The sequence below is a fragment of the Ruditapes philippinarum genome, unplaced genomic scaffold, assembly GCF_026571515.1.
Source record: "Ruditapes philippinarum isolate M1 unplaced genomic scaffold, ASM2657151v2 ctg1925_1_1_1_1, whole genome shotgun sequence".
NCBI lineage: Eukaryota > Metazoa > Mollusca > Bivalvia > Venerida > Veneridae > Ruditapes > Ruditapes philippinarum.
This window is the reverse complement of record NW_026852233.1, coordinates 125048-147802: the sequence shown is the minus strand read 5'-3', so window position 1 is coordinate 147802 and position 22755 is coordinate 125048. Positions and strand designations below refer to the sequence as shown.

Below are 22755 nucleotides of genomic sequence, written 5' to 3'. Positions count from 1 at the left end.
AGTCTGGGACATCAACATAGCATTTAAGGTATGTCAATGAGATGGTTCTATCAAAACGTTAGTAATGATAAATTTTTAAAATATTTTTACATAAAAAAATCTCAAATGTGTGCATAGCAACATATGAGTTCAAGCATTACTAGTATACAATTGAAACAAAGAAAATTTACATTTTAGCAAAACGTATAATTTCTTATACGTTGGATAAACGCATTTAATTATTGTATCGAAACAGAATTATTTCATTCAACAAACGGTATTGAAAATGTTATAAACAGTATGATGCATAAAGTGATTAAAAATTTTAACATTAAAGCTTATATTTCCATTGACAAAATAATGTTACATAAGTAACGTTATTCAAAACTATTCACTTAAAAAGTGAAGTGAATAAAATTTATGTTATGAACATTACACTTTTCATTTTGTTATCGCGCATGTTATATACTTAATCTAAGCATTGGATTTTAGTAATCTTACAAATAGCTTCTTGATTTAGGAACAATAACAATTATTGCGATCGACAAAAAGCCAAATATAATACTGACCAATTCAAAGTGATATTTAAAAGCGGCGTATTGCATACACTATTTCAATAGTCAGTAAACAAACGTTTATACGTGGCCATATTACCTGTCAAGGTGATGAGTGTTGCTAAATCTTCCAGACCATGGCAGTAAGCCATATTGAATTTACCAGAGCACAATTCACCCACTGCATTGTTCCTGGCTAGACTGTCAAGTAGTTTACCAGTACTAGTTGGCAGTTGCTATCACATTCGCAAGGAACTGATAACTTCTGTACATGAAAAAGCTAATGACCGAGGAAATGATTTCATGATCAATTACAACCAAAGGGACCTGCACCGTCCGATAATCGAACCCGGGTCGACAAATGCTCTGTCCAACTCACTACTTTATGAGCTAACCGGATGATTTTAACCTGTCCCTAACGAATTTATATCAATGCACAAACTCTTTTTTATCAAAGGTTGAAATTGCAACAGCTGCGATTATTTATAATATATACGTCATCATCCATTGTAAGCCGAGGCTAATACATTCAGTATTAGAAGAAACATAGTTTACATACCTAAACTTATGGCACTGGAGAACAAGTTACTTTCGGACGAGTAAAGCTGCGAAGTGACCGGAACTGTTAAAAGGAAATGTCAATGAAAAAAAGGTTTAAAGCTCATTCTAAATATTTATTCCACACCTTTCAAGGTAGTCGCTAGTTTCCTGCCGAAATTTGACACTATTTCAGATCTTAATTTTTGGTGTGCCAGCATGGAGATATGTTAGTGTTACTTCCACATAATTATTTTGTAAATAAAGAGCATTAAAATGAAATCAAAGCGCCTTCTATTGTTGTCAAATTTCGGTCAGAAGGTAGCAAACTACTTTATACAGTAATAAGTATTTTTTTCAATACTTCATACGTGGACAGCTTACATTTATCTTATCTTGTAATTTATTTTAGAGAATGAACTTTTTCTAACGTTGGTAGTATAAAGTTGCCTATGGATGCGAGTATCCAAAGTTGTAACTCAATGTATTTCTCAAAACATGGACAGTCCTGTGCGAAAATCAATTAAGCCTGCCATATGTTCATGGCTAGAGTTCAACCCAAGCGGTTAAAGGTGTGTAATACTCATTCAGTAATTTTGGATAATGTACGAAAAAAGGCATCATTATCTACCACAAAGAAATGTTTATAATACTATTATTCATATTATTTTAGTTGAGTTTGCATGAAAGAACAAACAAAAATGGTGATTGTTTGGTAGTTTACACTCCTGATCACGGCATTAAGCCACATGGAATTTACTAGAGCACAGTTAAGCCACTCATCGTTCCTGAGCTTGCTGTACAGCAGTTTACCAGTACTAGTCTCCTTCACTTTCGCGAGGAAGTGATACCTTCTGCATATGCAAGAGCAGTAGGTACAGTGCGAATGACCAAAGAGAGGATTTCATGATCAACTCAATCACAACGAAAGTAACATGCACTGCCCTGGAATCGAACCCGGTTCACCCAATTCATAGTCCAACGCTCTACCTTTAGTTCTAAGAGGACGGCTACACATGATACTTAATGTAAAATCAACTTTTAAGTGAGCTGAATCAATTCAGCTTGACTCCATTTGTACAATCATAACATGATATTTCCAAACATGATATTACCTGTAAATGTACACACTGCATGTGCTTTTGGGAGCCATCTTTTATCTTGTCCAGTACATGAAAATACAGCGTTTGCGTCAAAGGTATACGGGTCGTAACAAGAAATACTTGCTAGAGTATTGTAATTTCCGAAGTAACAAGCTCTCCCATTTGTAATTTGTAAATATTCTTTACATATTGGATCTGTAAGCAATAATACTTAATTTTAGGTAGGAAAACTTAAGCTTTTCATATATAAATATTTCCTACTTAACATATGGCATCACAGTTGGTATTTAGAAAGGTGATTTCGAGGATGTTGTTAATGATCCTCCTACAAAAATGTGGCCGCTAAAATATTTTGCAAGATACTTACTCATAACATTTTAAAAGACCAATATTTCGCTAGAATTGCAAATATTTTTATTTACAGTTTTTTATCTAAATGTTAGGGATAAAAATGTTTTGTGACAGAAATGAATGAAGTTTTATAAAGACAATTTCCTTATTGTTTAAAATGCCTTGAATCAGAAGCATTTTTGATGACAAATATATATGATTACATTTCAATTCTTTTATGACAATTTTGCCCGGAGTGTATAAAAATATTCTACGTTGAGGGTTAGGTAAATCATAATGGAATAAAGGAATAGAGCATGCTAAATCTATGCCTGTCTACACTTCAACCAAAAGTCACTTCATTCATGATACATAATAATAAATTATGGCATGATCAATACCGCTTACCATAGCCATTAAAATCATGATAAAATACACACTGCTAAGCTCGGCAAACCATAGTCATTTTAATCATGATAAATAACAATACATATAAATCTTATTTGCTCAATATGAATGTGAATTTTTTAACAAAATTATAGATATTTTTACACACTATCGAAGGTCTACGGTGTTCCGTTTGGACACGTTTGGACAATCGTGACATTTTATTTATTCTGTACCCGCGATGCACGATGGTACGATGGTGAAAACGCGATGGCACGATGGTACGATGGTGAAAACACGATGGTACGATGGTGAAATCGCGATGGCGCGATAGTACGATGGTGAAAACGCGATGTTACATCGCGTTTTCACCATCGTACCATCGTGATTTCACCATCGTACCATCGTGATTTCACCATCGTACCATCGCACCATCGCGCAATCGTGTTTTCACCATCGTGCCATCGCGTTTTCACCATCGTACCATCGCACTTTCACCATCGTACCATCGCGATTTTACCATCGTACCATCGTGATTTCACCATCGTACCATCGTGTTTTCACCATCGTACCATCGTGCCATCGCGTTTTCACCATCGTACCATCGTGCATCGCGGGTACAGAATACAGAAAACGCGATGGCACGATGGAACGATGGTGAAAACACGATGGTACGATGGTGAAAACGCGATGGTACGATGGTGAAATCGCGATGGTACGATGGTGAAATCGCGATGGTACGATGATGAAATCGCGATGGCACGATGGTGAAAGCGCGATGGCACGATGGTGAAAACACGATAGCGCGATGGTGCGATGGTACGATGGTGAAAACACGATGGTACGATGGTGAAATCACGATGGTACGATGGTGAAAACGCGATGTAACATCGCGTTTTCACCATCGTACTATCGCGCCATCGCGATTTTACCATCGTACCATCGTGATTTCACCATCGTACCATCGTGTTTTCACCATCGTACCATCGTGCCATCGCGTTTTCACCATCGTACCATCGTGCATCGCGGGTACAGAATAAATAAAATGTCACGATTGTCCAAACGTGTCCAAACGGAACACCGTAAAGGTCAGTTCACCGAAAGCTTCAAAGAGAAGCCTTAATATTATATTTGCTTAAAGTGAGCATTCAAATATCCAAATTTTACAATTTCTCATAATGGCTTAGAAGTTATTCAAATGAGATCTATTTAAATCTCTATTTTATCGTAGCATCTAATGTGCCATGGTATTTGAATCCCAAACTTATAAACTGTCTTGTTTCTTTTTTATTTTTATTTATTTATTTATTTATTAGAGTGGGTGGGGTAGGGGATCTTTGGACATACGTATTATGTGTACGAAAAAACATTTTTCCCATTGTTTCTAGGTATACTTACAGTTTGGACGCATCGTGTTACAAGAAGCCGCCTTCACTAGTTTATCATTACCTAAAAAAAGAAACATTTTCTATTTTTCATTATCATTGTTTCGTAACTTAAAAAAGTTAATGCAATTTATCAAATATATCAAATACATATTTAAACATACAACTTGCAGGTAGCCGGCACTTATTCAGAATTGCTTTCTCTATTAAACTATTATTTGAACGTACAACAGAAATGTGATATAGATTTTTCAGACATATATCAATTCAGCATTGAAACTATTATTGGAAAAAAGGAAATGTTTTGCATTTATTTTGACACCATGTCTTCAATATCGGCTTTTAAAACGATCAAATTTTCGTAAGTCATTTCAATTTTTTTTTATAAAATCCTTTTTAACAGATGAAGATGATTTTGTAAAGGCAAATTTAGCTTGACATGTTAACCGAAAGAAGATGAACTTTAGTGAGTTTGTGCTTGCAAATTCCTATTATAAATCAGTACAAAATGAAGCAAATTTCAGTTTTATGTTAGTAAAATAACTAGGACGGTAGATATGATATGCTTTCTTTATCTAAAAAGTGAAATTATTCTGAAAAGATATACACAATTCTTTTAACAGCTTACCGTCTAGCACAGCAGGAAAAATAAATTTATGAGTCAAGAATTTTTTGTTTGTTTGTTTGTTTGTTTGTTTTATTTTACGCCTTTTTCCAACAGTATTTTTGTCATATAGGTGGGTAGTTTCCTAACCATCGTTCCTGGAGAGTTACACCAGTACTAGACTACCTTCCTCCGCGCTAAACTACCAAAGCATCTCCCGGGGATCGAACCCACGCCAGAGAGGTACCTGAATTAGAAGTCATCAACTCTAACCCCTCGACCACGGAGGCGGTGAATAAAGAATTTAAATGTTTATACTCGTCTATAGTTAAAAACAAATTCAAATAGAAAAGAAAACAAATACTTACCCAGAAGAGCAAGAACAGCCACAAAAGTAAAGTAAAATGAAACGTCCATATTTATTTACTTTTTTATCCAAAGCTTAAGAAGTTGATTACGGAAGTTTGAATGGATATGACAATCAAGCATCGTATTTTGAACATAGTATTCAATGTATTCAATGACCGCATTAAAATGAATTGCATCTGCACGCTTCATCTAACACTGAATTTTATAGATTATTTATGTGATATCAAGCCTTATCTACTGGTTAAATCCTATGAGGAATAGGTTGAAAAGCAATGCATATTAATGATGATTCAAGGGGAGTTCAGAAGATATGCGGACTTATCATGTCCCTGTATTTCCATGTGCAGCTTTATACACGAACGTTGCAATCTTCAGCCAGTAACTTGATTTTAGAAACAGTTGTATACTCAGTTTTCTTTTTTGTTTTGTGTTTTCTTTTGCCTATTGACATACGATGTACGATTTGACTGCTAAAATCTTTGTAAACGCTCACTAATAAAGTGTATGCTTGTCGAACAAATGAAAAACACCGCTACACTTTTAACGATATAAACTTTTTTTTATTACTTATACGTTTAATTCCTCTAACTGAGTTGTTGGGCAAGCGTGACCTTTTCCCGACTCTTCCATATGAACTTCACGGGATAAAATTGATATATATCGTAAGACAGTTAGTCGCAATTTCTTTTCTACTCATATAAGTATTAATAAGAAAACGGCATTACCAATCCTAATTATGTGTGTATATATATGTATATGTATATAATTATACAAGAAGCTAAAGCATCATTTCGCTTTATATTAGAAAAAGGTTTTAAAACTAAAAAGGAAAGCGAGATATCTTCTTTGTATTAATATTCATAAAAATGTATGTGTAAGTAGCGACTAATTGTTGAAAAACATCTGCCGATCTTAATATAGATTCTCGAATATTTCCTTTCATCTCTGTGGGTACATTTGAGCCGCGCCATGAGAAAACTAACATAATGGGTTTGCAACCAGCATGGATCCAGACCAGCCATCTCTGTGGGTACATTTGAGCCGCACCATGATAAAACTAACATAATGGGTTTGCGACCAGCATGGATCAACACCAGCCTGCGCATCCGCGCAGTCTGATCAGGATCTATGCTGTTCGCTTACAAACCGTATAACAAGTAGAGAAACTGATAGCGAACAATATGAATCCTGATCAGACTGCGCGGATGCGCAGGCTGGTCTGGATCCTAGTTCTGGCTTCCAAAACTTTATAAGCCGCTCTTTAACATTTTAGTTTTTCATCTGATGCGGCATTAAAGTTTTGGATTAGACCCGTTACGAAACCTAACCAGAATAACATAAGTGGATTTATTCTTGTTTTTCACTTGCAAATACACTTGACCCAATCAATTCTTGTGCATTTTACAATAAAACACTTATTTCAATATCGTTATATTCCAATTACAGTATCAAAATATTAATACCGTCATTAAAATTGCCTATTTAACTGTAAAACATCAATTTACGCCGACGACAGTCGGCCATATGACATTCAGGTGCCACGCGAGACCTCGTATGACGTCATTCGCGGGAACAGATTTGAATAGAGTCGTGTACTATATTTAGAACATTTTGTTGACATGATTTCGATATTTTTATTCAAGATAATGTTTTTATTTATTTCATAAATTTTTTAGTACTTAAATATGATTTTATTGAATATAAAAGTCAGTTAATCACCTTTTTCAATATCTTTAAAAAAAAGTAATTTATAAAAATATTGGAGGCACATGGGCTCATTAAGGTCAATCTCGTAATCACGTGGTCAAACATTTTGGCAATATGGCGGCCAAGTGCCGAAATTTTTACTTGTTGGAAACTATTAGGTAGTTTATGTTCCTAATAATATTTTTGTTTGTCCATCCTTGGCTTATCAACAGATTATATATAGTTTTATCAAGGTATGCTTCACTTTACTTCATGGCATGTTCGATGAATGAATGCGAGCGTGTCAGATTCCTGGCACGATTATTGGTGGCTCATTTAGTATTTTTTTATTCTACCAGTATATAGACTAGCATGCAATCTTATAGCTTACTTTTAATGTTTTGAAATATCTTAAACCATGAATGGACGGTTCAAAGTCAAAGCTTGACAAGTCCAATTCAAATATTAAAGAGGTTAATAGCTAAATTGTTGTCATTTCCAGTTAACTTGAAGGAATTACAATGAATATTTTTTTAAAAGAATGTAAAATCGTGCTAACATATAACATTTTGATAAAGAAAAGAACTGTTAACTTCATCTGTTGATAACCAATTCTTTTTGACAGCGATAGCATCAACAGAAAAAAATGTCCTTCAATAGTCCCTATCATGCCTTTTTTGCTTTATTTATTTATTTCCATTTTATTATTAGAAATTCTTAAACTACGAAGGCACAAAGGTAACAGGTGTGTGCTCTATTTGTCTTGCACCACATAATGCTCGTGTGCACCACTTACTTATCTCATGCGCACGACTTAGTAACTCGTGGCCACGACATGATATCTCCTGCGCGCCATTTAATTATCTCGTGTGCACATTTAGCATATTGTGGCCTCCTGCGTACGAGATAACTAAAAAGCACAAATATCACCTCTTTGCCACCATATAGAGCCAATGGATATGGGATACAATTGTTTTGCATTGTTTTACCAAAGAGTTTTGAAAGTACGAATTAAAAAAAGTAATCTACCGTTGCAAGTGTAAAAGAAACACTGTTAAAATAATACCATTTCGTAACTAAGTTTACATATTCAATGACAATTAAATCTTAATTTCTTTTGTAATGAATTGTGTTTAAATTTGAAAAACAAATCAACCAGCGTATGAATAAAATACACATATTATAGATAGTTAACAAGGACATGTATAAAACAAAAATTCTAAAGTAATATCTAAAAACAAATATATGCATTAAAAACTACAGGGATTCTTTTTCATCAATCAATATAGGCATATTCGTTTGAACTATCCAGTCTTGTAAATGTACAAGGTGTTAAATACGATGTATTATCGTTGCTATTTGAAGCTGTATATTGGTTATCAGCTGTCCCTGAATACGGATTTGAGTAGCCACGAACTATATCTACTAATTCATTGTAATCGTGAATTTCAGAAACGTCTCTAACATCTTGTCTCGGATTGGTTGTTCGTCTACCTCTCCTGTAGTGATAGAAATATCGACACACGAGTACATTATTTCTTTACGTTTGCTCAACATGTGAGTTTACATTTTGGTGTAGAAATTTGATATATGAAGGGGTTCGAATTAAAGCAAGACAGCAAAATGAAAATATAAAATGTACCGATAATCTAATATTTGCACAACTTTGTGTTCAAATCCCACTAAAATGAAATGTTCCATAATGGAATAATATAAGATCTTTAATATCATTAATTATTGTTTGATAGCATCTTGTATCGTACACGGAAATATAATATGCAGATGGTTTTGTAAGTGTAAAACACAACATAGCTAGAGAAAAATCTGATGACAAATTGTCCTAGAACAAAATATTATCATCCGTTAGATAAATGTTCATACTTAATGACAATTAATTCTATCAACATTTTTATTCTTCATGAATACCCGATGTATGTAAGAAAAAGGGTGAACAAATGAATGAAAAACACTACATACTGTCGTCCAACAACGAATGCAACAACCGCCACAATAACACAAAACATGAACACAGCAGCCGACAATATGTATATTATGAACATAGAATCTTCCTTGTCTGGATCTGTGACTTCTGTTTGGTAAATAATTATAGAATATTTATAACAACACATTAAAATGAGCCGTGTCACGACAAAACCAACATAGTGCATTGGCCACCAGTATGGATCCAGACAAGCCTGCGCATCCGCGCAGTCTGATCAGGATCCATGCTGTTCGCTATCAGTTTCTCTACTTGTAATATAGTGTGTAAGCGAACAGCATGGATCCTGATCAGACAGCGCGGATGTGCAGGCTGGTCTAGATCCATGCTGGTCGCAAACCCATTATGTTGGTTTTGTCGTGACGCGGCTCATATGTTTAGCAGAGGTAACTGAGAATTATCACAGTTACATCTATTCTAAATTCATACTCGTTCACATTGCCCAATCTATAAAACATATCCTATATATAAACTATATACAGTTTTTATTTTGAAAAAAAGAAATATTTTAAAACTTATAAGTAAGATAAAAATGTATTCGCTAAATTATGTTAACATGCAGTTCTGATATCTCAATAAATAAAATGCAGGATAAGAAATTGCATGCTTTGTCTTGTTGTGTTAAGAGAACCGGTAACCTGAATTGCAATAAAATGCGCTGTGTATGTGAAATAGGACAGTAGAAGTTGTATTAATGTCTAGCCATGTATTTAATGAAACTCGTATAAATATTACCTTTTATAGACATGGTTGTGAGGTTAAAAGTTGTTTCATTGCTTACAAAACGCGTCGTCGATGTTGAAGTTATAATTCCTGCAGATGCCGTTGATTTTGATGTCGTTTTTACTCGTGTGAATATTTCTCTCGTGATTGTGGTGGTGCTTGTAGTGGAGATGGGCGGAGATATAGATGGAATTACTAAAATAACACGTTGAGTCAGGTTAACTCGACATTAATAACCAGTGGTTTTTATTTTTCATTTAACATACTCTTCTTAACTTATATTCGGGATTTCTAGATTTAAAGATGAAAAACAATTTATCAAGTTTTCAAATTTATTCTAAAATATGTGGCCTTTTGATAATTTCATTTCCAGAAGTATGAGTAACATACAAGCGTTGCCTTTTCTTTGCTCCATATCTAATTTAAAGAATTATCTGCCTTTGATTTTCATTTTATGTTGAATGATTATCGAGTTGAATGATTATCAGAAATAATTATAATAATGCAGAATAATGGTTTGTTACATATAATATCAATTGGTACAACTGTGAGTACATGTCACTTAAGTGCAATTAATTTCAATTATCAAGACAAAGCAACTGACCTTCTGAACAGTTACGTCCCGTCCATCCTTCTCTACATGTACAAACATAATCACTCGCAGAATTATCAGTACATTTTATTGCATTGTTTCCACATGGCTGCTTGACACAATCTATTATCAAGATTATATTCAAGTTGATAATTCAATCTTTCTCAATGCATCCAAAACATATTTAAACTTTTGGATATTCCGATTTCAGACATGCAGAAAATATCTTATTGACGTATGCCCCATCAATTTTTTAAAATATTTGAACGATTAAAGGGAGTTTTTTTTAAAAAGGGCTTTCAACTTTCTATTCAATGACTGTATGAAAACAGTTGTTGGCTTAGTCTAAGGTCCATTTGTACAGACTCAATCAAACCGAGTCTGCAATTTTCATGTAATTTTGTTGTGATTAATGATTCCGATAGATCGCCTTTCTCAAGATCTTTGAATGATTTATGCGTTATTAACCATTCAACCAATTTATTTTAAGTATAGATAAGCATTCAAATACTGATTTGTTAACCATGTAACGATACAAGATAAACACAAACTTTAGTTGAATCGAATTCAGTTTCGTCTTTTGTAGTATATTAACAACAAAATTGAAATGATTTCGTATTAGGAAGGCAGATGCATCAAAATTTGTTAGAAAAAGGTTTTCAATAATAAAAAATTATTTAAACATCATGGAAAGATTGAAAATAATCCATGCAATCGCAGCTTTCTTCTCATTCAATATTATGATTATATATTATCAAAACTGTGCCTACTCCAATTATCGTATATTGAAATATGTGATACACCACCACATATTTCATTCTGGTTCCCAGTACATTTTAGTGTACACCTTGTTCCAGTCCGGGTGTTCATTAATGTTGTACCACAGTGACACTGGTTTGCAGCCTAAATGATAGATACAAATCATAATGAATATAATAAATGTTAAAATCAAATAGATTTGTCGGTACATATGATAAATGTTCAACTAACATAGTAATAAATAGGACTAAGGCAAATATTAAATTCAAATCTAAATCATTTGATAAAAGTTAAATTCAAGTTCTACTATAGTTATTCTATGAAAACAAAACACATATAATCATTGTAAAAAAAAACAAATGGTAAATTTTAATCTTGATAAATTTGGCCATTTTTATACTCAAATCTTCATATATTAATGTAAAAATAAATTCATATAATTCTTAATTTACAAAACCATGGCAAATGCTCAAGTCAATCTAGATAAATCTGAATAATTGTGGTAAGTGAAAGTAATCTTTCATCTACACGTTTGTTTCAACTAAAAATGTGTTAATCTAAATCTATGTTTTTCATAGTAAATTAAGTTACTTCCAAAAAGAAATTGACTTTTACATTTCTATGTTACTTTGTTTCAGTTATTACGTGTGTGCATATATACTTAAAAGATAGTTAAAAGATAAACAAGCAAATAATATAAAACATTATCAAAAGGAGCATGCTTGATCTCGATGAATATGCTTAAACATGTATGAGTGCTGTACTTGATAAAGCTTTCATTCACTGACCTAGATAGTACCTGTTTTATGCGATAACGAGGCTATTTCGAGTTTCTACGAAAGCCAGACATATTGTTCTGTGGCGACAGTCGGTGTTTGGTTCTTTTTGCATATTATAACATATCAATTAGCTATAAAGAGTTCACCAAGGAAGTACAAAGATAGATATGTTTTACTGTAATACAGTTTCGTATCAATTTAAATTATCATCACTATCGGCAAAATGGTGTCATCATTAGAATACAGGCGTTAAAACGACGATATTACAAAGCACGATACTCATTTTAGTTCATAATGACACCGGTGCGGTGTACAGATTAGAAAATTCAGCAAAAATGATCAAATAAATCAATAAAAACTAAAAGTTAAAGAGCAACATGAATATGAAGCAATAATTTAGTTTTATAACCCAATTAGAATAGCAGTGTTAGATGGTCGTACGTTTACCTTTGTTCCAGCATAACGATATCCTTTGCAACGTTGTTTACACTCATCGCCGCTGTTGGTATCAGACGATTTTAAACGTATTGGAAGTTGCTGGCCCCCACCGTCATCAAAACAGCCTATATAACCAACCGGCTCGTCATAAGCTTAATGAAGAATAATTTAAATTATCATTCAAATTAACTTGAGCTATGTGAGTTTATATTATAAATCTACATGCACCAAGTCCAGATCAGATGGAATACTCGAGATAATAAACAGCAAATTTGCCAAAGTGATTGTAAGGACGATTCTATTGTTCGGTAATTTGTTTATTTTTTAAACATTGCCATTTTGATGTAACTAGTTGAGTATACATGTATATATAAATAATACTTAATATTTTTTTTTACTATTCGATATGAAGTTGAAACAAATAATACACAGATGATATTGAATGAGTGTAAGTTCAATACTGAATTTATTGCACGAGTTGAATAAAATTATATTATGCGAGCCTCTGGCGAGCATGATATTATTTTATTCAACGAGTGCAAAATATTCAGTATTGAACTTACACGAATTTAATATTCTATTTATCACATACCCAAAATAAAGACCGTTTCAAGTGAAGTATTGACGCTCCTATAGTATCACGCTAACATTTAGCGCGTCTTTACACTATGTCTGTATAACGCTAATGACGTCACGTCAAAATATATGCACGGGCGTGCAATACCATATTTACGGAGTCGCAAAATCGGCACGGGTGTGTGATAAAGCTTATATTTTCTGATAATGTGATAAGATAAACACTATACTGAACTTTAATGAACGATCTCCATACATTAAACGTACAGTATTTAATTTACATGCATCATAAAAGACATGAAATTAATTTATTAAAGTAGTTACCATGGCGCCTTATTATCATAAAATATTTCCTTAATTGAGTTTACATTTTATGCAGACAATAATAAGTCTTAAAAGTATTCATAAACAATGTTTGTGGCAAGATTTTTATTGTTTTGGTTCGAGTCTGAAATAACAACGAATGAAATATTCTTTATTCAGCCAGATTACGCAGGAACAGTGCGAAATCGCCGTGTAATGCCCTATTTTAATATAAAACTAGTGTTATAAAAATGATTTCGTAATGGAAATTACAATACTACCAGAGACGCTGTGTGATAAAACAATTCTAAATATAAGAATGACACGGAAAAATGTAATTTACCTTGAACAGTATAAATGATTATCAGAACGTTTAAGTTAAAAACTAAATCCATTTAAATATGTTTCATATTTAACTGACGAAAATCGTTTTTATACATTTTGTAATTGTGTTAATTACATACGTTTATTAAATGAAATGATAAAAATCACTTGATTTATAAGTATTCTTCCGTCCGCATATATCCGGTCTGCACTTACACCTATGACACATCTATTGTCGTTTATTCTTTATATTTCTATACTCACCCATATAGCCAGCTTATATTGATGATTCCATTGGTCAATTTTAATCCATCAATATGTTGTAATATCTTTGCAACTTTTGTGTCAAACATTTATTTAAAATATAATATTAAAATAAAATCTATATAATAGATATCTATAAATAGATATAATTAGAAACTCGTCTGCTTCTATCGCAGTTTAATATCACACTACAACATGGATGGAAAACAGTTTTATGATAACATAATGAATTAATTCAAAATATTCCATTCAACATGTTTAGGGTTAATGTTTCTAAAATCACTATAACGATGAATGTTGCTTAAGACTGCGCAAAGGGGCATGATCCGTGGCTTGCACTTACGACTACCGGCCATGAACAGGCCATACAGCATTTCCAAGTTTGCTGTTATGGGCGTTGTTAAAATAGTTCGTATTTAAAATTAAATGCGTGATGACTGAATTTCAAAACTATGACATAAGTTTAATAGTATTTGGTAAACATATATGTAACTGATCCATACAATATCACACACTTTAAAATCTGTCTATTGGAGTTTATTGAAAGTTATGCCAATCACATGTAAACTAGTCAGTCTGACGACCCAAACAAATAATGGTAGCGGAATTTCAGACTCTAATGCTGTTAATTGCAAGTGCCGAAAGTAGTCCGCTTGTTTGAAGCGGTTATTTCCCTTTATATGTAACACTTAGGCCTAAAATATAGGGGAGATCACTGCGTAAATATGGTCACATGACAGGCGGATTAATTTTCAAGCAAAATAATTCCCGAATAGACGAAGATTTCTAATATTGTTTTATTCTTTATAGATATTCGAGTACATGCTTATAGTAAGCGCCATGATTATTTACACAAGTGTTGAACAACAGTTAGCGTCGTTACAAACCCTAACTAGAATAATATGGTTTTCTTCAGAACGTTACCATGTAATTTCCCCGTGGCCGAGTGGTATGCGCGCTCGCTTAGGAAGTGAGAGGTCTGGAGTTCATTTCCCAGTAAAGGCAACTCTTTTTTTTCTAATTGTTTATGGAACGAATATCAGTGTTGCAATTAGTCTTATAGTCAATCTACTACAATGAAAACGCTGGAAAGCATTGGTGGCACTATACAAAAACAAATTGTTTTATAATCTCACAACCTTCACCTTTCTGACATTCTGAGACCCAAACAAACTCAGCGCCTTCTGTGCTTTGATTTATTATCTTGTTAATTTTTTATATAACCGTATAATAATTATGTTTTAAAATAATATCAAATGTGTTGTAGGATTTACATTGCGTTTCATACACAAAAGAATGATGACAATTTTGATTCTTTTACATGATGGGACTGTGAATAAGTTCTCGAGGTTAATATTTCATTCCATGTAGGTCTAGACCAATAACTTGTGTGGAATATTTCAGATTTTTCACTCACGCCGTTTCTCCAGTATGTATTTTAATTATGAAAAATGCCCCGAAATTGTAAAGCTCTGCAACACTTTTCACTCAAATAGCTTAAGCAATGGAAAAGATCAGCATACGATCTTCAGTTTAATTTTATTAATCTTCATAATTATGTTTAACATAGTTTTCTCTGTTTTAAGTGTCCCTGCTGATCTATGTTAGCTAATCAATTTTTATGTTTTAAGTCTTCAGTGAATAACTTGCATACATGTTACAAATGACCCACATGTACAGAGATGCTGATGGTGACATAAGTTTCAATGGATTATGAAACAAACAACAGAGTTTATTAAAGGTGGAATACATACAATTAATTTACAAAGGTACGCATTGACATTTAAGAAAGCACACATGAAATCAGTGTAACAATGATTTATAGATTTCAAGTAATGGCAGACTATTGGGAAAAAACAGATAGTTTCAGAAAATAGAACGTCAATGTTTATTCGTATTTATGGAATTAATAATTTATATATTTAAGCTTTTGGTAAAGTTTAGCGTCAGTTCAGTCGTTTAACTATCGACAAATTCAACTATGTAAATGTGAGTAACCGTCGCCTTCTAATTTTGGACTAGATTTTCCAGCAAAACAATGATTGTATCCTGAGCTTTCACCGTACATATCCTTACTGTCCGTTATGTTGTCCCTAGTGCGATCTGTTTGTTGCATATTCAACTTATTATAAGAATCTTCTACATCATCTTCCTTTGTTCTTAACACTTTATTGACTTGAGCATATTCGTCATTAATGGTCCGTCCATCACTATTTGAACCAGTTACGTGCGAGTAGCCCTGATTGACGAATTGAATGTCAGTTTGTAAAACATGATTGTAACCAACTGCAACTTCTGTTTCATCATCTCTAGCAATTTCATCTATTGCACTGTACCCATCACTCATTACGTCATCTTGTATTTCTCGCTCCATCGGTATAACAGCATAACAAGAGTCCTGAAAATAAGGCTGTCTTTCTGGTGGAAGTTCTTCTGGGGCCGAGGGTTCTTTTATGACTGAAGTATTAATTGCGGTTGACGCAGTTCTCCTCCGCCTGTTTGAAAACATTGCAAGGAAGATTTGATACCGGAATAAATAAAAGAAATAGAGGATTTCAAAATGTCCAAGATAATCAATTTCTTTTTAGTATTCTGATTGCAAAACTAAAATCCAATAAAAGTTGTTTGAGATCCAATATTCGTAAGGCTCAGTCTTTAAAGAATGTACTTTATTTATCAAAATGTTTTATGTGGTATTTAGGCACAAATTGCGTTTGATATTGGTGTCTTAGTATGTTTATAAGTCTAAGTATCTTTAGCATAACAAATATACCTTCAGTAAAGTAGTTCGACATCTTAAATATGTTCAATTACATTGAATATATGCGTTGTTAATGCTGAAGGTATCAATTCTTAACGATAATATCAATTTATGTATTATACATATACAAATATAGATGTTACAAAAATACGTATCATTACTTTAATTTTTACATCTTGCTTGTATGTTAAATAAGTGGTCACAAAAATAACATGATATTATGTGCAATAAAAGATAAATATGAAACCGTTTTACAAGAAGCCTCTTAAGTTGTAAATAATAAGAATTGTAACATTTTTAAACACTTATGAAACAATTAAAATTAGTCATACCTCCACATATAGAAAGTAATTAAAGCTGCAATTATCAATGTACATATGATTGGGAGAACAATTGCAACAGTTAGTGATGAATTGCCTCCATCTGAAAAAGAATTGAGGTATAGAAATAAGGTATAAACTAGAATTAACATAGACGTGATCTTTATTTACATCAACATCAACATATGTTTCCTCACGAACGGTCTATAACCCTTGATTATATTTCGATGAACTGTTATTCACAGTTACTGTTCTTTAATGTTGTACTTGAGAATAATGTATTAAGATTTTAGGAAAAGTAGAAATAAAATAAAGTAATAATTTGCATGTTATGTGCAATTAATGACTAATTGTGCAGTCCGTTATTCGTATGTTATCATAAATGTAGTAGTATACTGCATGTACAAAAAGAAATGAGTTAGATAATTAAAATCTTCATTGATCTTATGTACACAGAACCAAGCACTTTTGGTGTAAGTAGAGTAGGACATTGATGGCATTTTGTGACTTTCCTCAAACAGAATCCACTGTCGTAATACAGATATTTTCTGTCATTGAATAACAAATTTCATTAAGAGTGTGTAATTTTCATTCTCATTGTTTTCATTGTTATATCGGTTGACATGATTACTTATACAATATTTATAAACGTTTACTGATCCTGAACACAAGCAAATATTTAGTTTAAGTCAAGATATCACAATAATAAATATATGATAGTCTGCCATGTCCATTTCCGGTTACATTTTTAGCGGTAGGATATATATTAAATACCAAAGGCAATTGTTGAACAGAATTACTGGGTTTAACAAAGTTTATCTCATACTTATAACAAATTAAGAATATAGATATTTAATAAAAAGAAATAAAAACATGAGCTATAAAAGAAAATTACTGCATTAAACATTTTCATTACAAATGTCTTTGATACTATAAAATAGAAAGATCACTTACCAATAGTTGGCAGAATTGCAGTAGTAGATCCCTCTAAAGGAGCCTTGTTAGTTTTGTCTACATCGAAAAAAATAAATATGTGAGAATTATTTAATTTATTAGAGCTTCAATTAGGTTTACAATTTTAGTATTGTTCAACATTATGTTGAGCAACAAATTATGATTTACCTGTTGTTTTGTTTCCGTTACATTGAAACAGTCATATAACGGGATTTGAACAAATAGTGATGAGAGATAAAAAAAGACACCGATCTTAAATTCCACTGCAATATGATCCTACAGTAACTATAAATGAGAAATTGAGTTGTGTATTTTTGTACAAAATTTAATGTATATATTACATCCGAGTCTAACGTGCGATAGAAAGACCGGAATATCTAGCTAAAAGGTAACTGTTTATGGCGGTTGTCGCGGTTCCGCTTAACTGTTACCATTCCTGTCTATGACGACAGCCGCTGCTTAATTCTTTTTCCTGTACTTTACAAATTAATGACATTAAGAAAAGATGTAATGAAAACTAATATTTCATTAAGTCCCTCTATGTTATAGTAGCGTATGAAGTTACAACTCCATTCATAACAACACTATGACGTCATCACTTTAGAACGTAATTCATTCATAAAAAGCGCGTGGGAATGACGTCATTTAAAACATGCGACTTTTCTTACATATGGATGTAAAACAGTTTTTTCTAGCATGTTAACAGTATATAATCCTGACTGATATGCAAGCAAAAAATGAATATAATATTAAACAAACTATTGTTTTAAAACATGATATGAATTTAACATGTAATGTAAATTATATTTATAAAGCAAAAACTAATTACTTCTCATTTTGATTCAAATATTAGTAGACCATAAAGAGAGCTAGTATCAGCTCATCTTGTTAATCACTTTTTAAAGATTTTATCAATTTTTTATATAGGCCATACTGTAAAAAAAGACTTTGTTGTGAAATAAAGATTATTTGTTACCTGTGCTATATATCGTGGTAGTTGTTTTTGTTGCTGTTGTATCACCTGGACGGTCATCCGATTCATCGGAATCAGGTACTACTGCAATCATTATAACGATAATAGTGTACATGACTTTATGTTAATTAGATCGTTTAAAAGATTAAAGTTGTTTCATAAATCAAAATACTTAATTGAGAGTCTAAACACTACTGTAGAAATTTGTAGAATCTATTGCAGAAATCTCTACATAAAAAGTGTTAAACGTATTTTGTGTACATCAAAAAAAAAAGTTATTTATAGTCTTTTCAAGTTTTATATGTTGATTTATATTTCTTATTAAAGATTATACAGGTTTGAGCGGAAATCAGTTTCGTTCCAATGTCTTTTATCTAACAAGAAATGATATTTATTTGAAAATGAACTTAATTGTTACTAGCCTGACATTTGCTATCTATTGAACACTGTATATTTGAAATAATAAACGTTATAGTGAATTTAACAAAATTTACCAAATGAACAAATCTGATCTTAGATAAAACTGGTAAGAAATTATTGTATTCAAAGAAATTATTACTATCAAACATTTGTTTCGAATTTTTCTCATTAACTTTTTTATTGATAGATTATTTAAAGACACGGTGATGAAAATAAAGACTAACTAAATAACGTGTGATTACGTATACAAGGTAAGTTAAACAATGGTTTGTTAAAGGTTGCATACCTGCGGATATTAAACACAAATATACTAGAAGCATTAGATACTCCATTTTCTTTACAAAATATTACTTATTTGTACGAGTGGTGTAGAGAATTTTCAAAGGCACTTATATATCAAAACATTCATGTTTTATTATGAAAATTGTAGAAGTGTTTATATTATTATATCAATATTTATCACGATGTTAAACTTTCATGTGTAAAGTTCAAAGTAAATCGTCATTTGTTTAATTGATTTGTGACTAATCAGGATGACGCTGATCAAAATGAACAGTCATTCTTGTAAGCCACGTACATGACGTCATTTGTCAAGGAATGATTCATTAAGTAAACTTAATTTCTGTAAATTCGAAATATAAATAAACATTTTATAATATGATAAAAAGGAAAATGAAAAGCAAATATGAAATGATATATAATAAAGATTTGTTCTTTATCTTTAATGTATAAACATTTAAATAAAAGTGATAAAAAGAACGTGCATTCACATTGTACGTAGCATTTCTTTAAATAGAATTGCAAATGCCATTGAACGTTATTGTGGAATAATTGTTTTCAAAAACCTTTATCACCTTCTTCAGCCACAATTTCAAGTGATTAAGATTCTTACCTACGACTGTCATCTTAAATCAAAATTACGTTGTATAAAGTTTTAAAAGAAATTATAAACCCAATTTTTACACTTTTCAATTTTTAAATTGATATCTTATCCAAAATTATTAATATAAGAGAGTTCATTAGTCAAAAAGGAATCATTACACTTTTCCTAATCTAACTTATAGATCTGTTTAGGGGAAAACAACGTTTCCGTGTACACTTAATCAGTTATTGATATAGGATATCCTCAAACAAATGATTCATCCTGACTATTATTTTGGAGATGGTTCGGCGGTAATTACAGTTCTTACTATACGCTGACGAGACAGTCATTCTTGACAAAACCTACCACTCAGTCAAGCCTAGATGTATCTTACAAACATTGCCAAACATGAAAACATAAATTTTTTTCAACAATTGAAATCTAATAAAGATATTCCTTTAACATATATAACAATGTTGTTGAGGTAGTGAAATATTATAAATATTTAGGTGTTATATTTCCGCTTCAGGTAGTTTTTTGTCATGCTAAATATTGTTGTTCGGGCAAATAAGGCCATGAATCAGTTACATATAAGAATAAATTATCTATACCTTGCTAATGATATCCAGATAAAGCTTTTTGATCAAACTGTTCTAACGGAACGAAACTTTTGTTATGAGAATGTAGACCCTATTTAATAAGTTCATGTTAACTTCCTACTTAAAATAACTCAGACGAAAAAGAGTATTCTCTGGTACATCTACGCAGATCTATAGGACGATAACCTAAAGATATCATTATAAAATCTCGAATGTTTGAATTATGGAATAAGTTAATCTTGTCCAATGACCCAATAAAACTAAACTATCAAACATGTGTTATAGTTACATGATACAGACTAATCATAAGTGAATATGTTGTGTTAAGAATATTTAAAATAATACAGGTAAATTGTATATCTGGTAAACCCAACATAATATATGTGGCTATAACATCCACAAATAGATCAAATCTACGCTATAAGAACAATTTAAAAAACAACTGGTCTTCAAAATTAGTAATCTTTAATAAAGATGTACAGCTGTTATAAAAATTCGATCAACCTTGATCTTACATTCCTAATAAGCTTATTAAGAGTGTCCCCTTTTTCACTTTTGCACTTGTAAGCATAGTTTTTCCATTGCAATAAGCCTTTTAATCCGCATGCACGGCGCAAGTGTCGGTTATGTCATCTTAATTGTCTTGGCGATGAAATGCATAATTTACTTGAACATCATTCCTTCAGGGTCAGACCTTAATCAAAATATAAAAGTAAATCTGACTAAATAACATCATATCTTTTCAATAGTAAGCATGCGTAGATAGTCATCGCTCTATTTGTTTTAATTTTTCAAAAAAAAAAAATCTTGCGAACCTTTATATACCTGTGTTTCTTAGGCTTTGACACTTTGACAAAAATAATTGTTTACTGTAATACCCATAGGACAAAAAATAACATAAAAGATTATTTGCATTAGATTTTTCTACTGTCCATTGTTCATACACATTTAATTTTATTTTGTTCACTATACTGCTTTTGTTCACATGTTATTACACTTCACGTGTATATTTTAATCTTTGTCATTTCAAATAAATATTGTGTTTTGTTCTTTTCAGTAATGACTGAATGTTTGTGTAATGCAAATTTTACGCATAAAATAAATGAGGAATACTTTTTTGCAATGTTTCGGCCGCTTGACATTAAATCTATTGAGCAATTAGAATATTTTATAGTACATATAATCATCTTTCTACTGAAGCATAGTTGTAGGAGGAAATTTAAATTTTCATTTATGCAAATTCTGTATTTTATCATCATACCTTTTTATAGGCAGTTACTTAACCAAAGTTTTTATTTCATGACACAAATTGTTTTTGAAAGATTCTTAATCTGGAGATAAGATGAACCCTTGAAAGCCGGAATCACAATTATGTTTAATTGAGTATGTTCATAAGGGATAATGAAAAGTGCATCATTCCTGAAGCACTCTAGCACCGGCTTTTGCGACACTCAGTTTTCAACACTTAAAATACTTTGATTATGTTAATTTAAATGAGATTTTTAATCGAATCTGTTACTTTATTTGCATGTATCAATCAAAAATTCTGATAGTGATCAAAGTCATTTTAAAGAGTTTAAATACTATAACTAGGTATATTACGAACGAGTATTCATTTTAAAGATATATTTTGATTTTTATAAATCAATGTTTCAAATACCATATGTCTCTAAAATCGTCGGGATAGTTACATTTTATGATCCGTCAGTTACTCAAGTCTTCTTGGGATACCTCTCTTGAACGTCTTGCTTGAACCATGGAGGTTGATAAGACGTATTTAAGTTATAAATTGTACTTTGCCCATTTTAGGGTAAAATACTTAAATTGCAGAAATTTATAGTAAGATAGGTAGACCTTTCTGAATATTCCTTAATGGAATAAAAATTCTCAAACTATGTTTTGGAAGCTGCATATCATTTTATTGATAAAGTTGATTAGGTCTTTTCTCAAAAACTGCCATTATTTCATGACATTCTGTATTAGTAATGTGTTATCCTTTATAAATAACATCACTTCTTTGTTTGTACTCTAAAGATGTTTATTTTACGTTTTTAAAATGTTTAATAGGGTTTATAAGCTTTTGCTAGAGGACATGGACGGTAAATTGCATTTTCGAGTATCGTTCATGAACAGTCTCAATCAAATCGAGGCTGTAATTATTAAAAGTTTGTCTTT

General features: G+C 31.8%; 4 protein-coding genes across 5 annotated transcripts; all 4 read right to left on the bottom strand.

Annotated features, from left to right (window-relative positions):
- Positions 1-770: 770 nt before the first annotated feature.
- On the bottom strand, positions 771-5466 carry LOC132753261 (uncharacterized). The gene is made up of 4 exons (XM_060743710.1): positions 5248-5466; positions 4289-4339; positions 2186-2368; positions 771-1155 (listed from the first exon to the last, which is right to left on the bottom strand). The coding sequence occupies exons 1-4, from the start codon at positions 5294-5296 to the stop codon at positions 1085-1087; spliced, it is 354 nt and encodes a 117-aa protein (XP_060599693.1). The 5' UTR covers positions 5297-5466; the 3' UTR covers positions 771-1084.
- Positions 5467-8097: 2631 nt separating this feature from the next.
- On the bottom strand, positions 8098-9846 carry LOC132753390 (uncharacterized). The gene is made up of 3 exons (XM_060743855.1): positions 9669-9846; positions 8912-9023; positions 8098-8433 (listed from the first exon to the last, which is right to left on the bottom strand). The coding sequence occupies exons 1-3, from the start codon at positions 9679-9681 to the stop codon at positions 8211-8213; spliced, it is 348 nt and encodes a 115-aa protein (XP_060599838.1). The 5' UTR covers positions 9682-9846; the 3' UTR covers positions 8098-8210.
- A 373-nt stretch (positions 9847-10219) lies between these two features.
- LOC132753382 (sialate:O-sulfotransferase 1-like) lies at positions 10220-13631 on the bottom strand. The gene is made up of 4 exons (XM_060743843.1): positions 13447-13631; positions 12234-12376; positions 11019-11151; positions 10220-10371 (listed from the first exon to the last, which is right to left on the bottom strand). The coding sequence occupies exons 1-4, from the start codon at positions 13496-13498 to the stop codon at positions 10235-10237; spliced, it is 465 nt and encodes a 154-aa protein (XP_060599826.1). The 5' UTR covers positions 13499-13631; the 3' UTR covers positions 10220-10234.
- A 1289-nt stretch (positions 13632-14920) lies between these two features.
- LOC132753246 (uncharacterized) lies at positions 14921-20100 on the bottom strand. 2 transcript variants are annotated; one of them, XM_060743697.1, is made up of 5 exons: positions 20012-20100; positions 18703-18783; positions 17727-17783; positions 16785-16875; positions 14921-16186 (listed from the first exon to the last, which is right to left on the bottom strand). In XM_060743697.1, the coding sequence occupies exons 1-5, from the start codon at positions 20022-20024 to the stop codon at positions 15667-15669; spliced, it is 762 nt and encodes a 253-aa protein (XP_060599680.1). In that variant the 5' UTR covers positions 20025-20100; the 3' UTR covers positions 14921-15666. The 2 variants fall into 2 exon arrangements, with proteins under 2 accessions (XP_060599680.1, XP_060599672.1); XM_060743689.1 differs by lacking the exon at positions 20012-20100 and adding an exon at positions 19406-19548.
- Between the last annotated feature and the right edge of the window lie 2655 nt (positions 20101-22755).

Excerpts from the sequence above, each read along its gene's own strand:
- LOC132753261 (XM_060743710.1), bottom strand. The coding sequence starts at position 5,296 with ATGGACGTTTCATTTTACTTTACTTTTGTGGCTGTTCTTGCTCTTCTG. Across the intron at positions 4,340-5,247 it reads GGCTGTTCTTGCTCTTCTGG|GTAATGATAAACTAGTGAAG; the intron begins GTAAGTATTTGT and ends TTCTTTTTTTAG. Across the intron at positions 1,156-2,185 it reads TGCAGTGTGTACATTTACAG|TTCCGGTCACTTCGCAGCTT; the intron begins GTAATATCATGT and ends TCCTTTTAACAG.
- LOC132753390 (XM_060743855.1), bottom strand. Across the intron at positions 8,434-8,911 it reads GCATTCGTTGTTGGACGACA|GAGAGGTAGACGAACAACCA; the intron begins GTATGTAGTGTT and ends CTATCACTACAG.
- LOC132753382 (XM_060743843.1), bottom strand. The coding sequence starts at position 13,498 with ATGGATTTAGTTTTTAACTTAAACGTTCTGATAATCATTTATACTGTT. Across the intron at positions 11,152-12,233 it reads ATCGTTATGCTGGAACAAAG|GCTGCAAACCAGTGTCACTG; the intron begins GTAAACGTACGA and ends TCTATCATTTAG. Across the intron at positions 10,372-11,018 it reads TTCAATATACGATAATTGGA|ATTGTGTCAAGCAGCCATGT; the intron begins GTAGGCACAGTT and ends TCTTGATAATAG.
- LOC132753246 (XM_060743689.1), bottom strand. The coding sequence starts at position 19,451 with ATGGAGTATCTAATGCTTCTAGTATATTTGTGTTTAATATCCGCAG. Across the intron at positions 18,784-19,405 it reads TTTGTGTTTAATATCCGCAG|TAGTACCTGATTCCGATGAA; the intron begins GTATGCAACCTT and ends TAATGATTGCAG. Across the intron at positions 16,187-16,784 it reads ATTACTTTCTATATGTGGAG|GCGGAGGAGAACTGCGTCAA; the intron begins GTATGACTAATT and ends GTTTTCAAACAG.